The following is a 15,978-nucleotide window of genomic DNA, read 5'->3' on the forward strand; positions in this document are numbered from 1 at the left end:
GAATAATGCGTTCAAAGGCAAGCTCATATTTTAAAGATTTGTGTTTCTGTGTACATGAACCCCCAACTTTATACAGGAAGTAGTTGAAGCTCCAGGTATACACTGCTTCACACAGAGAAACTTCCTTTCCGTTCAAGCAAGCTTGCAGAGAAATACCTGCTCATGTACACTGTGATGCTAAGATGACCACCATTTCCGCACTGATGGAAAACACTCTCGGTGTGTGCCTAGCTTTAGTGCTGGAGGTCTTTTCACCCGAGCTGTGTATTAGAGTGTTTTAGGTTCCAGATTATCATTCAGACTGATATTCTATCACATTGGATCCGCTTCACATTATTTATTCATTCTGATGTGTATCATCGGGATAGGAAGGCTTACTAACCAGGAAGTCCTGACTGCCCAATTCAGAAAAATTGTTTAAACAGGCAATTTCAGGCATGTAGGCATGTAGGAGGACAGGAATAGAAACACTGGCCATGTTCATTTCTTCAATAGTGTTATACTGGAGCTGCATCTAATCAGCACTCTTCCATCATGGCATCCCCAGGGCATCCCTTTCCCTATAAATACCTGTACACTAATTTCCTCTAGACACCATCTAGAGGAAACATACAGTCTTATCCTAAGGGATGTAATCAGCTTCATATACAGGGCATATTTTTCAAATACTGAACCTCGTGCTAACAGACCCCTGTGCAGAGCTCTAATTTCCCTCGTCACCATGACTGAAATGCACTAGATGTTAATTTGTTGCTATATTACAGTTAGGATACCTACAGGGTCTGGCAGTCTCTGATACTTCACAATTTTGGCAGGTATTGTGCTACTCTGAGAATTGTAACAACTTTCTTTTCCAGCTTTGAGCCATGACATAAAAGCACCTGTTCATTTGTACCTGTCACTCAAAATCTAATTCTCCCACCACTTGCCATGTCTGAGCAGGTTAATGCACTATAAGTACTTACCTGGACAAGATCCATGATTAAAAACACGAATCACTTTACAGATTACTCTGTTGTTTGCAGTAACAATGCCAAAATCAACTTCAGAGTCAACCTCCAAAAGACAGCATGGAATAAATCTGCAAACAAATATATTGCAATTATTTTCTCTCCAAAGCTGTTCCCCCATTTTATGTTTGTGAGATAAGGCATTTTTCAACAAGGCAAGCAATCCTTTGTACCTTACATCTCATTTCAGTGGTAAAAAGTCACGAAAGGAAAGCCGCAGGAGAAACAAAAAATTTCTTTCCTCACTACTGCATGGGAAAAACAAAGGGTGAGACCTTAGGGGAATATGTCATGGCCCACAACACACCTGTAATCTCAAGGATCCCAGCCTCACCCCTACCTATAAAGAGTCCTTCTGATCACCTCAGTAATACAGGGCTGAGTCATGCAGCTAGTAAAAAAGAAAAACAGAGTGTGGGATGAGTGTAGCGGTAGAAGAAGAATTTAATGAAGACCCAAACAACCATCTGTACTGATCCCCAGGTCAGTAGACATATCGCACGCGTTGGTTGTTTTAGAAACTGTGCGTCAGATCAGAACAGATCATCGGAGCCTTGCATACAGGCATCCCTTTTTTCCCTCCCTTCACTTTAAATATTTGTATTGAATTAATTGGACTGTTGGTGAATATGTTTTAAGTGCATTTCAAAAATTCCCCCCAAAATATTCAGGTCGATGCAATATAGGCACACGAAAAATGGGCGCTCATGATTGAGCGCCCGCTTCCCTAACGCGCGCCCATCCACCTCTCCCGGGTGCGTGATGCAGTAGGCAAATGAGCCACTACGTTAAAAAGGAGACGCTAGGGGAAATTGTGCATCCCTAGCACCTCCTTGGCATCAGGAGCCCAGAAGTGGCTGTGCATAGGTTAGGAAAACGAACACTCATTAATCGAGCATCTGTTTTCCTACCCTGACCACCAGCAAGACATATTTTTTTTTTAATTTACGTTACTCATTTTTTCATTTCCTCCAACTTAATATCGCTATGATATTAAGATGGAGGAACTACAGAAAAGCAGTATTTTCTGCTTTTCTGTTAACTTTTGGGGCTCCTCAAGACTTAATGCCACCTCCAGGGCTGGCATTAATTTTTGAGAGTAAAAATGTGCATGTTGGGCGCACATTTATTTTTTACATGAGGGGAATAGCCAATAGCCTCATCAAAATGTCATTTACATTCGATGAGCACTATTAGCTATGTGCTGGTTTGGATGCACATTTTGGATGCGCTAATCCCTTAGGGGCAGATTTTAAAAGCCCTACGTGCATGCACCCCCTTGCGCGCGCCAACCCCGGATTTTATAACATGCGTGCAGCTGCACATGGCACATGCATGTTATAAAATCGGGCATACATTTGTGCGCACCGGGTAGCACGCACAAATGTATCCCGCTCGTGTAGGTCTTAAAATCCGGCCCTTAGGCCCCGTTCCCTCCACCCCCTCACCTTCCCCTCCCTTTCCCTACCTAACCTGCCCCCCAGCCCTATCTAAAACTCCCCCCTGATTTTTGTTAAATAAGTTGCACCTGCCTCAGGGCAGGTGTAGGTTGCGTGCGCCAGCCAAGTGCCGGCGTGCGATCCCCCGGCACAGCCAGTGTGCCGGAAGCCTCGGTCCCGCCCCCGCCCCGGACCGCCCCGCCCACTTCCCGCCCCTTTATTCAAGCCCCAGGACATGCGCGCGTCGCCGGGCCTATGCAAAATAGGCTCGGTGCGTGCAGGAGCAGGTATTCGTGGTTATGCACATAATATACGCGCGTAACCCTTTTAAAATCAGTTCCTTATTGCATAAAATGTTATGGATGGCTGCTAAAACATCTTCTGCTGGCAGGTAGCAGCAGTCCGCTGCTTGGAGATACTTTACCTGTTGCCATAAATTTCCTTCCATTGAAGCCTGAGCGGAGGGGACGCTGCCTAGCCTAATTTCGATTTTCTTCCGGGCTCTGACGTCGGAGGGCGGAGCCTTGCCAGACGCCTATATCACCGACGTCTGAACGAGAGAATTTTGCTGCTAAAACATCTTCTGCTGGCAGGTAGCAGCAGTCCGCTGCTTGGAGATACTTTACCTGTTGCCATAAATTTCCTTCCATTGAAGCCTGAGCGGAGGGGACGCTGCCTAGCCTAATTTCGATTTTCTTCCGGGCTCTGACGTCGGAGGGCGGAGCCTTGCCAGACACCTATAACACCGGCGTCTGAACGGCGCGCACGCCGTCGGCGCGCCGCCAAAGACGCGTGCCTAAGAGGCGCGTGGCTTTGCCGGGCTTCGCCGGGATTCGACCGGGGTTCAGCGGAGAATTCTATTAAGTTTGTTTTAGCAGTCAATGGAATCTGAATTAATGGAATTGTGACTCAAAGGATCATAACATCTAAGGTACTTGGTTTTTTATATATTAAATGTTGACCCCAATCTATCTTGGTAATGCCCCACACCAAGAGGAAGGGGAAAACTGTGACTTCCACTCCAGTTGCTAATGAAAATCAGCCACGTATCTCAGATCTCTTTGGGAGAGCCCTTGAATTAACACCAGGTGGCGATGCCGCTGGAATTATAGTCCAGGAGCAGGGACTGGATTCCTTGGCATATGAGACATCTTTAAGCCCTGGTGCCCCAGTGACTCCTGAACCACCAACGGGAAAGGGCAGTGGAGAATTTGTTTTCGAGGAACCCAACCCGAACTTGGTCCCTTATTCGGTTAATCAGAAAGTGGCGGAGAATATACATCCGCCCTTGTTGGAGACCAGTTTTTTGGTTATAAAGGATCAAGAGAGGAAACCCAGCACCGAAATGTCTACTAAAGAGCAGGAGGTGGAAGGGGATAAGGAAAAAATGATGTCTAATATTGCTGTAATTTCTCCTACAAAGTTTGCACTGGAGGGAATAGGTAACATGATATTCACCATGCAAAAATCTATTAATGATCTGACCTCCTTAGTACAGGAAACCTTGAGTAGTAATAAAGTGTTACAAGTTAAAATTGAAAAGCTGGATGAAGTAGTAGGAAATTTGGGTACTAAAACTGGTGAATTAGGAAAAGTACAGCTGAATTTAATTAAATCAGAAAAAATTCACTCTGATAAATTAGAACAACTTGAAAATCAGATTCGAAGAGTAAATTTGAGAGTCTTGAATTTTCCAAAGACTCATTTACTTTCACCTAAAGAACTTTTTAAGAGTTATCTAAAAAATGTTCTAAAATTTACTGAGTCAACAATTCCACTAATATCTAGAATATATTATATATCTGGAAAAGAAAAAGAAAAAGTAAATTTATCACAAGTAAAAGATCAGGGAGAACAGAACGAAGATATAGATCTATCAGAATTGTTGGAAAAATCTTCTGACATGCAGATAAATACTCGATCTACCCTTATGGTTTCTTTTGCAGATATTTCTCAGAGGGATTCTATCCTTAGATTGTACTTTAGGAATCAAAATTCTAATTTCCATGGTCAACCAATTAGAGTGTTCCCAGATGTAGCTTACAATACACAATTAAGGAGGAAAGAATTTTTAACATTAAGGGATAATGTAATAGCACGTGGTGATAAATCCATCTTGCGGTTCCCATGCCAATCTACCTTATAAATGGCCTGTGACCGACGGCCCGCAAATGCGCAGTAGAGACCAGCTCTACCGCGCATGTGCGGGCGAGCACGTCGCTCTGAGGCAGCTTCAGAAAGAAAAAAAAATGGCGGCGTCCAGTGGCAGCAGCGGGCGGCGGCGGCGGTACCGGCAGCGGGCGGCGACGGCGGTAGCGAGCGGCGGCGGTAGCAGCGACGGCGGTAGCGGGCGGTAGCGAGGGAGGGAGAAGAGAGAGAGAGGGAGGGACGGACTGAGTGGGAGGGACGGAGAGAGAGAGTGGGAGGGAGTGACTGAGTGAGAGGGAGGGATTGAGTGAGGGGGAGGGACTGAGTGAGAGGGAGAGGGGGGACTGAGGGAGGGAGTGGGACTGGGAGAGAGAGGGAGGGAGTGGGACTGAGGGAGAGTGAGTGGGACTGAGTGAGTGAGAGGGAGGGGGAGGGAGTGACTGAGTGGGAGGGAGGGATTGAGTGAGGGGGAGGGACTGAGGGAGGGAGTGGGACTGAGGGAGAGAGAGGGAGGGAGGGAGTGGGACTGAGGGAGAGGAGGGAGGGAGTGGGACTGAGGGAGAGGACGGAGGGAGTGGGGACTGAGTGAGAGTGAGTGGGACTGAGTGAGTGAGAGGGAGGGAGAGAGGGGGGAGGGAGTGAGTGAGACTGAGTGGGAGGGAGGGACTGAGTGATAGGAGAGGGAGGGTGGGGAGGAGTGGGTGAGGGAGGGGGTGGTGAAGAGTGAGGGGAGAGAGAAAGAGGGGGAGGTGAGAGACAGAGGGATGTAGCCCGTTTTAACGGGCTTAACGGCTTGTGTATTATAATACATCAGAATACGCGATATGTTTTTAACCAACCTGAACAATTGCGTATTTTCCTTAACTCCTGACCCCATAGTCTACTTTAGTAATTGGGGAGTTATAGAATTTTGGCTCATATTTCTATAAGGTATTATTTCCTGAAAATAACTGCTCTGTATTATTAATCAGATTCTGTAATTACTATTGAAGAATTTCTAGGTTTGTCACAGAATGTATATTCGTAAAGTTTGTTACGATTTATCTTGAGAAAGTGTATTATGTTTACAAACTGTGTAACATCCTATTTGAAAAATTGAAAAGTTGAATAAATATAAATCAAAAAAAAAAAATGTTATGGACACGTCCAAAACACGCATCCAACCATGGGTTAACTTGTGAGCTAGCCTGTGTGCACAGTATTGCATTGGCCAGACTGAGTGCTATTTTGCACAGAAATAAAGGTTAACAAATAAAAACAAAAGGAAACCAGAGAATATAACAGGTGAGACCTTTGGATTGAATGAACTTCATGCACTTGTGGATTAACTTCCACAAGTCAGCCAATAAAAAGGTGGTACTATACAGATTTTTGGTTTTATTATGTAGACTAACTCTGCAGGCTCTCTACTCTGGAACAGGTGCAATCCCAGTCCATCACACTAGTATAGCATGTGGTAATAAGGGACTACTGTTACCTCTTTAGAGGAACGGGGACAGGGTGGTCTCAGCAATCGCTCAACAGGGTCCAGACAAAGCCAATCAAAAGGTTTAGAAGCCAGGGACAGTTCCTGTCTTATTTTTGGGGGAGTTGCATTTATTTTGCTAGTTCTTGTCTCATCTATTTTTTTTGGGGGGGGGGGGCCTGATTTTTCTTGTTTTTCCCTACATTTTAAATCGTTTTTGCTTTCTCCTTCCCAGAGTTTTTCTTCTTTTCTTCCCTCGCTTTAGCATCTTGCCTTTCCCCAGCCACTATCCCCCCACCCACCTGCCACCTGGCCTGTCAGGAGGGGCCACCCTAAATCATCCTTTCTCCAATTTGGCCCTGGAAGGCCACAGCAGTACTATCACTCCTCAGGCCCAGCTGCACCGGGCACCAATCTTTAAACAACTGGGAGACTGAAAATTTTCCAACCCTGACAGCATTTTCCTGGTTTGGGGAACTTTACTAAATGCTGCTGTTAATGTAAAGCAACAGAACTTGTGTGCATGGGCTTGTATGGATGGGTCCACAGAAATGATGAATTTTCAAGGCTGTTTACACGCCTAAAATATGGCTTATTATAAAACTGCCTGGAGTTTGTGCATATAAAAGGAAGTGTATAACACGATTCTGTGCACACGTTTATTTGCACAGAAAAGAAGTGTTCCAGGGAGTGGAATTTTGATTTACATGCATATGTTTTATTTTAGAAAGTATGGGGCGGATTTTCAGAGCCCTGCTCGCCTAAATCCGCCCAAAACTGGGCGGATTTAGGCGAGCAGGGCCCTGCGCGCCGGGAAGCCTATTTTACATAGGCCTACCGGCGCGCGCAGAGCCCCGGGACTCGCGTAAGTCCCGGGGTTCTCCGAGGGGGGCGTGTCGGGGGCGTGTCGGGGGGGCGGGCCCAGGTCGTCGCGGCGTTTCGGGGGCGTGTCGGCAGCATTTTGGGGGCGGGTACGGGGGCATGGCTACGGCCCGGGGCGGTCCGGGGGCGTGGCCGCGCCCTCCGTACCCGCCCCCAGGTTGCGGCCCGGCGCGCAAGAGGCCCGCTGGCGCACGGGGATTTACGCCTCCCGGAGGGAGGCGTAAATCCCCCGACAAAGGTAAGGGGGGGGGGTTTAGACAGGGCCGGGCGGGTGGGTTACATAGGGAAGGGAGGGAAGGTGAGGGGAGGGCAAAGGAAAGTTCCCTCCGAGGCCGCTCCGATTTCGGAGCGGCCTTGGAGGGAATGGGGGTAGGCTGCGCGGCTCGGCGCACGCCGGCTATACAAAATCCATAGCCTTGCGCGCGCCGATCCAGGTTTTTAGCAGATACGCACGGCTCCACGCGTATCTACTAAAATCCAGCGTACTTTTGTTTGCGCCTGGAGCGCAAACAAAAGTAGGCTATTCGCACTCCTTTTAAAATCCGCCCCTATGTGTGTAAATAAACACATGCAAGCTACAGACTGCAAGGAGCAGGTACAGCTTGGTGCGGCTGAGTTTCTTCATGCACTTTTGCAGAATTTTCAAAGTGAACTTTTGCACAGACAACATTTCTGCAGGTAAAACACTGAGTTACCCATGGAAACACTTCTGAAAATTTAATAACATGCGAGCTGTTATAATCCTAAATTACAGCAATTTTCAAAACAAACTTACACACATAAGTTTGCTTTGAAAATCCTGCAAAAGTACACACACAAATTCACCTGGACAACATTACCAGCATGTCAGTCGCATAACTTTCTAAGAGCCATTTCTGTGGGTTAAAGCACTGATTACCCACTGAAGACTCTTTGAAAATGACCCTCAGGAAAGGTCACTTCAGTTACATGCACAAGTTACATCAATTTTCAAAATGAACTTATGTACATAATCAGTGTAACCTGTTAAAAAATTACCTCAAGGGTAAGTTTCAGAAACATTTCCAGTGTTTTACCTGAAGAAATATTGTTTTTTAAACTGTCCACCTGATATGCAAGTAAACATGCCCACATTACCAACTTGCATGTTAAGTTTACCCAGACAAAGCAGAAGCATGATTGTGGGAAGAGTTGGAGGATGGGTTCAAACATATGCACAGATATTTGAAAATTCAAACGTATGCGCGTAAAACTTCCAGAAATATTTCCAGCCTTAAGTGTGTGCAGGTAGATTTGCTGGGATGATTTTCAAAGTGGACTTATGCCTGTAATTCTACTTTAAAAATTGGTGAAAATTATGCATCTATTTGCCGGATAACTTTTGCATGATGTCACAAAATTATCCCCAACTAGCATTACCCTATTAAAGGAATATGAAAAACATCCTTGTCCACACAGATGAGCAGTTTTTCTTCAATGTCTTCATTCTTGGAGGGATAATATTCTACTGTAGCTGTCAGCTGAAGCCCTGGAGCAATGGGTTTCTCTGGATTTGCCACAATCACGTTGAACTGCAAACGAAAGCAAAAATGTCACTCAGTCTGCTGCATTCATTCCTTGTTCACAGATGAGCATACAAATAACCAGCAGGTGTCAGGGTTTTTCTTCCCAAAAAGATATATTCTTTGAAATCAAAAACCCACAAAGCATGTTAGGAGGCAGATCTCTTTTCCATATTTGTATAATGTGGTGTGATTCATTATATAATGCGTATTTTTGGAGACATAAAGAGGACCTTTGGCAGTATAGACTATATGTTGTCATGGAACATGCATCTATTCTTTCTAAGCTATCACTACTGCTTCCCACATAGGGTTGCCAACCAGCTTCAGATTTTCAGGAGAGGTTGATCCAGTCCTGGTTTTACCCCATTGCATGCTGGGACTTATTCTGATTTACCTATTGCATTCCCTCAGAAAATCAAGACTATAAGTACCTGCATGCAGGAGAACAAAACCAGGGTTGGATCAACCTGTCCTGAAAATCTGGAGCCAGTTGGCAACCCTATTCCCACATCATGAATATGAAATAGAAGAAGCAAATTCCAAGAAATTGCCAGCAATGTTTGAATTTCCTTTTTTTAGGAATGAGTAAATCATAGATTTGAGGTCCTGTGACACTGTTCTGAGCTCCAGAAACAGAACTATAACATTACAGGATTTCCTAAAGCAATGTATCTTGTTGGCTTAAACTGGGCTCAATTTACCCAAATTCAGGAAGCTATTTCCTAAGGGGTCCATTTTCATCTGCTGTTGTGCAGCTCAGCTAGTTAGCCGGATAAACAGTTTTTGAATATCGACCTCTCAGTGTCCACAATAAAAATAATCACGTCCTATGCTTAAAAAAAAAATAAGCAGAGTAAGAGCTTCTAATGAATTCAGTATAAGCAAGAATTCATTGACATCTAAGCTACAGGCCAGATTCAAGTTTAGGGCAAAAAAAATGCAGAAGGCCTGCGAGTCTGCGATTGACAATAACACATCTTTTGCCCACAGATTTAATTTCCTAAAACTTGGACACACTTGAGCAAGCAGTCAAAACAACCAGAGATCTAAGAAAGCTTGCATGCTTGGCAGTTAAGATTCAATGCAAAATCCAAGGGAGCAGTGCACAGCAGTGAGTGAGACACTGATGTGCACCAACCAGGAAACAGGCCTTAGGGGGATTGTGTCCCATGATCTCAAAGTAGCAAAACAGGGTGTGGGATGAGACCTAGGGGAGACTAGAGACAGAGCGGATGTGACAGAGATATTTGAATTCCTCAAAGGTATAAATCAGGCACAGGAAGCAAACTTTTTTAAGAGGAAAAAATGCTCTAGAACAAGAGGTCACATTATGATGCTCCAGATGGGCTGACTAAGGAGTAACATAATTAAATATTTCTTCATGGCAAGAATAGTGGATGCATGGAATAGCCTCCTAGAGAAGGTAAAAGCCAGGGACAGAATACAAGAAGACCTGGATAAGCAAAGTTACAAAGAAATGAGAAAAAGCCTGGGATCAACTGGGGTCTATATGGCACTGCACCAGGAATGAATTGGGCAAACTAAACACCTCTTCTGAGCCTTATTTGCTGTCATATTTAATTTAAAAAAAAAAATCTAGAGAAACTGTGACCTCATTCAGACCTTCAATATTAAATGCAACCTTTTAGCAGATATATTGTATAAACAAAAACTGATTCGATATGATGTATATTCAGACAATGAACTCACTATAACATCATATACATAAGCTGAAAAATAATGTATTTTAATCGTGTGGACACGTCATAAATTTACGTGGGCTTAACACTGAATGCCTCACGTTAAGGTTGTGCAGCGTTTTGAAGGCTGCTATGCACGTCTATTAACTTTACTTAGACTGTGCCCTTAATGTATAATCATTGATGACCACACTGTCTTTGTCTTTTTGTTTTTGAATTTTAACTCGTATTTGTTTTGCAGAAGAAACCGGACACTTATCTGAGCATTGCTTGAACAGTATTTGACAACACCGACCCAACCCGACATGATACGTGTTTCGTGGGCTCCCATTGTGAATCACTGCCTGCAAATGCGTCATTCTTTTGAAGAGCTTAAATGGACAGTATTGGAACAAATAAGCAGGGGTGATCGCGGCGGCGATTTCAGTTATCAACTCAATTACCATGAACAGTGGTGGATCTTCACTCTGGCCACTGAAGTACCAGAAGGACTAAACGACAGTGTTGAATGGTCTTCTCTGATTTAGAAATTGATTGGCAGTTGTAGCCACTCCCCCAGAACCGATTGGCTAACCCTGTACTTCCGGTTTAGTTTAAAAAGACAGTTAAGAGTCATGGCGGGTCGCTGCTAGTTTAAAGCTGAAACCGAGTAGCAGTGCTTGCAGAAAGACAGAGACAGAACGTATGTTAGCTTGCATAAAGTCTTGGACTGTTTTTCAAGTTTATAAGAAAGATAAGTATAATGACTTGTTTTTTGTATTATAGACACCGCATATGTTTTCCACCCCTGATGAAGCCCACGAAACACGTATCGTGTCGGGTTGGGTCGGTGTTGTCAAATACTGTTCAAGCAATGCTCAGATAAGTGTTCGGTTTCTTTTGCAAAACAAATACGAGTTAAAATTCAAAAACAAAAAGACAAAGACAGTGTGGTCATCAATGATTATACATTAAGGGCACAGTCTAAGTAAAGTTAATAGACGTGCATAGCAGCCTTCAAAATGCTGCACAACCTTAACGTGAGGCATTCAGTGATAAGCCCACGTAAATTTATGAGGTGTCCACACGATTAAAAGACATTATTTTTCAGCTTATGTATATGATGTTATAGTGAGTTCAACCTTTTAGCAGATGGCATTCAACTCTGCATAAAAATTGGGTCCAGCCAGACTTCCTCAATTTTTAATCTCAATAACTGTCTCACAGCAGTAGCTCAATGGCTTAGTGACCATAAACTCAAACTGAACCCCTCCAAATTGGAACTCTTCTGAATCAGCCACCAAGTTCATCCATTAAGATCACTACTACCCAGCCTATTAGGTACCCACTGCATCCCAAAAAATCCGTATGAAGCCTGCAGGGTTCAACTCAATCAGAACCTCAGCATAGAAAATCACATTGCAAAGGAGGAAAGAACCTCATTCATGCATCTGTGCCAGCTTCACCAACTGTGCAACTACCTTGATAAACAAAATCCTGCAGAATTGATTACTGCAACTCTCTACTCAATGGCATTTCATAATACAGTATGAAGCATCTCCAGCTCCTACAGAGTACAGCCACAAGAATTCTGGTAGGAGCTAAAGCAACAGACCACATTAAACCAATACTACATCAATTACACTGGCTACCAGTCAAAAGCAGGATAAAATTCAAAACTCTGCTTTATCTTCAAATACATGAATAAACAGGCCCCACAGTACCTTCTCTCTTACAAGAAAATTCTGATCCTCCCAATTGGCTCTCCTTTCCTCCCTCCTTTCTTCCCTCCTCTGTCCTCCGCCAAATTGTCCTATGCTATACTCTGAGCCTTCAGCTGCTACACACGAAATATTTGGAACAAAATACCTGTAACTTTATGCCCTGAGCCCTGCTACCTCACGTTCAGAAAAAAAAACTAAAACATGGCTCTTCGTCCAGACCTTCCCAGCAGAAATCTCCAGTCCAGTTACCTAACCACCTGAACCACGTGACTACTTATATTGAAGGCCATGTTACACCCCACTGGATTCTTACTGCTATACCAGCTGTGAAGAAGCTGACTGTGAATTTGATACCAACCATATAGTAATTCATATGGCATTGTTTGTTTTTCAATTTGATGTAATCCGCCTTCAGGCCATTCTTGGTAAAAAGCAAGATATCAAATGTCTATAAATAAACTTCTGAAATAAAAGCACTGTGGGACCTTTGCTCATACACACAAATTGTAAGAATCATGCAAAGTCCTACAGAGCTTTTAGCAGCAGATTTTCCTTGCATACATTTTTCTGAGGCAATATTTGTTTTGCCAGAAGTACAGAAAATTAAATTCTTAAACAAAAAAGTTTCCAAAAGTATGAAAACAAACTGGCTTGCATATATTTTGTGCTTTTTTGTCCAAAACTTAAATCTGGCCCAAAGTTTGCAGTCTCATCTGTGCCTACTTTTGTTTGCTATTCATCACAGTTTAGTACTGTTTATTTTGCCTATATTGGAAATACAATGTACTCTCTATTGGAAGGAAGGGAAATAGAGGCAGTGAAGCACAATAGAGAATGGAAGAGCTGCTGCCAGGGAGTGTTGATGACCTTGGTTTATTTAGGATTATTTAACATTTACTTTCTGCTTTACTGATGGAAATCTTCTCCCCATTAAGGAAAGTGGTATGGTACGGTCTACCCCTTTGTCAATATGTTTTGTAGATTTTGCCAGTAAGAGAGGAGAGACTACTTGTAGTAATATGTAGTTAGAGCTTTCTGCCCCCAGCATGTCTGAGAGCAAGAGAAACAAAGAAATAACGGAACCAGCAGTGAAATATGCTATCTCCTACCAGCAGGCCAGAAATGTAATCTGACCAGCGCCAACATGAACTGGCACCAGAACCTAGGAACTGGCCTTAATTTCATTTTACGGTTATTTTCATTCAGTTGCATACATTTTTCTCCTTTTTCTCATAACCACTTTTAGAATAATTTTCAGTGAGTCCATGTGCCTAATACCCATGGGCCTACAAGCGGATTTTCAAAGGAAAACTCCTTTCTTTAAACCATCTTCCAAGCATAAAAAACCAAGAAAGTATGTAATAACTGAGGAAACCCCCAGCAGTCAGAACGTCATCTTGGATCTCATCTTTAATATTAAGTGTTAAATATTATAAATGATTCTGGAGTGCATATTATTTGTTGTTACATGAATCCGTTTTCCATATGGCATTTAAATGCAAGCAAAAAAATTGAAGGAGAAGCGCGTAAGGGTCCACAAAATTTTGGGAGGCTGAAAAGGGGTCCGTGCTTCTCAACAGGTTGGGAACCCTTGCAATAAATCATCAAGATTACTACTACTACTAAATATTTATGTAGCACTGCATATTATATGTAGCATTGTACAGACTCATATAAGCACTACATACACTTTGTAGCGCTGAATTACAAACAAAGCAAGTTTGCTTACCGTAAATGGGGTTTCCGAGGATAGCAGGATGAATTAGCTATGCTGACCGATCCGCCTCCCTGGACAGCCTCAGAAAGCACCACTTTGCTGAATGCGCTATGCTACAGATTGAGGAGAAGGAGATGATTCGCGCGGGAAAACACATAACCCGCACAGAGCCAAAGCTCTGTAATCGCTGAGAGAAGCTCCGAATACAGGCCACTGGAGAACGTCCCCAGATAGCATGGCTAATTCATCCTGCTACCTACGGAAACACTGTTTACGGTAAGCAAACTCATTTTTTCCATTGATAGCAGGGCTGAATTAGCCATGCTGTCTGGGAGTCCCTAGCTACAGGTTGCGGTGCATTCCGTATAAGAACTAAATAGGGACTGGGACCTATGCCAGGCATCGAAAGTCTTGTATGCACAACCTGCTCATGAGGTGGACAGACTCATTTTCTTACTGAAGCAGACAACACCGCTGAACCCAGTGCTGGCATCAGAAGCTGTTTGCTGGTCCAGACAGTAGTGGGATATGAAGGTGTGTAAAGATGACCAGGTATCTGCTTTACAAATATCCAGCAACAGCACCTTGTGGAGATGCGCTAATGAAGCCACCACTGCTCAAACTTGGTGTGCTTGGGCTTTGTCCAGAAGAATCCTTGATCACTATATGTAACAAAAATGAATGTATTGTGATATCCAGCTCAACAGAGTCCTCTTTGCCACTGGGGCGTTTGGATTGAAAGACACAAAAAACTAAGAAGATCTGTCGGGAGAATGTGTCCTTTGTTTGTAGTACGCTAAAGCTCTTTTGCAGTCCAAGGTATGGAGGAGACGTTCTCTATAATTGCTGTGTGGCTTTTGGAAGAAGGTTGGCAAGGTAATGGTTTGGTTGAGGCGGAAAGGCGAAACCACTTACGGTAAGAAGGAAGAGTGGGTTCATAAGGTGACCTTGTCGTGAACGGCGAGTAATGATTACCCTCCTGGCAGAAGTAATGGCGACCAGGAATACCACTTTCTAGGTAATGTATTTTATGTGACTATGGTCCATCGGTTCAAATGGTGGGAGCATTAGTTGTTCCAGCACTAGGTTAAGATCCCAAGGGACTGCCAGTTTGGTCACTGGTGGTCTTAGTCTCAAGATCCCTTTTATGAAACGAGAAATCAGGGGATGGTTCGATATTGGAAGTCCATTGTATGGGTGATCATATGCTGCAATAGCACTCACATGAACCCTGACCAAGGCTGTTGCCATGAAGGACTGGTAGAGAGTGTGAAGGTACTCTAGCAAGGTCTCTGGTGAGCAGGAAAATGGATTTACTTCCTTCGCTTGGCACCAAGTTGAATAACAGTACCATTTTCCTTGATAATTTTCCCTTGTAGAAGACGTTCGTGACGATATGAGGATGTCCTCCACCCCTGCCAACATGTGCAGATGTTTCAATACTGTCCTTTCAATCTCCATGCTGTGAGATGAAATGAAGAATGTATGGGGTCCGTTAGCAGATTCACACTGTTCCCCAACGAGATAGGAGGAACTATGGATAGTCAGACCAGAAAGGCGTACCAAGGTTGTCTCGGCCATGCCAGAGCAATGAGTATCAGGTTTGCAACATCTGCGATGCATTTTTGTATGGTCCAAAAGATGAGAGGGATCAGAGGGTAAGCGTATAGAAGTCCCCCTGTCCACGGGATGAGCAACGCGCCTGCAGAAATCTTTCTCAGCTGGGGTATATGGAGCAGAATGCTGGATCTTTTCTGTTGTGTTCCGAGATCAAAAGATCAATGTGGGGGAGACCCCATGTCTCGAAGAGTTCATCTGCCACACTCTGGTTTAGAGACCATTCATGTGGGTGAAACACCCTGCTTAGATGGTCTGTTATGAGGTTAACCACTTCCGGAAAGTAAGTCGCTTGCAGGGAGATTGCATATGTCTCTGCCCATTCGAGGATCCGGATCACCTCCTTGCAAAGAGGCACAAACCTGACCCTCCTTCCTTGTTTATGTAAAACATAGCTACTTGATTGTCCATGTGAATCATGATACGTTTTCCTGCAACTTTGAGAAGGTTAGAAGGGCATTTCGAATCACTCTGAGCTCCAGCAGATTTATTTGACACCTGGACTCTGATGGGGACCACAGGCCCTGCATTTTTAGCCGGCTTATGTGGGAGGCTATTTGGCCTCCCACATGTAGCAGTGGCAGTGGCTCGGCTATACTCAAAAACTCTGAGGTGGCTTTGGGGTGGTAGCTGACAGCTGCCTTTGATGGTGCTGGGCTCTAGATCTACTCCTGGGGGCACTGGCTGCACTTGCAGCCTAGGATGTGAAAAGGTCTGCGTTCGGTAAGGAGTAAATGGCCAATATGGACGTCG

The 15,978-nt window shown here is 44.0% G+C and overlaps 1 protein-coding gene across 1 annotated transcript in view; it reads right to left on the reverse strand.

Annotated features, from left to right (window-relative positions):
- The window catches only part of CFAP47 (cilia and flagella associated protein 47), a 1,765,744-nt gene that overhangs the window by 1,724,521 nt on the left and 25,245 nt on the right, over window positions 1–15,978 (reverse strand). The window contains exons 2-3 of the mRNA XM_029603108.1: window positions 8,343–8,494; window positions 966–1,081 (exon numbers count right to left, since the gene is read on the reverse strand). Of these exons, the coding sequence (XP_029458968.1) occupies window positions 966–1,081; window positions 8,343–8,494 (268 nt within the window). The remainder of the gene's footprint in view (window positions 1–965; window positions 1,082–8,342; window positions 8,495–15,978) is intronic.

The sequence above is a fragment of the Rhinatrema bivittatum genome, chromosome 5, assembly GCF_901001135.1.
Source record: "Rhinatrema bivittatum chromosome 5, aRhiBiv1.1, whole genome shotgun sequence".
Lineage (NCBI taxonomy): Eukaryota > Metazoa > Chordata > Amphibia > Gymnophiona > Rhinatrematidae > Rhinatrema > Rhinatrema bivittatum.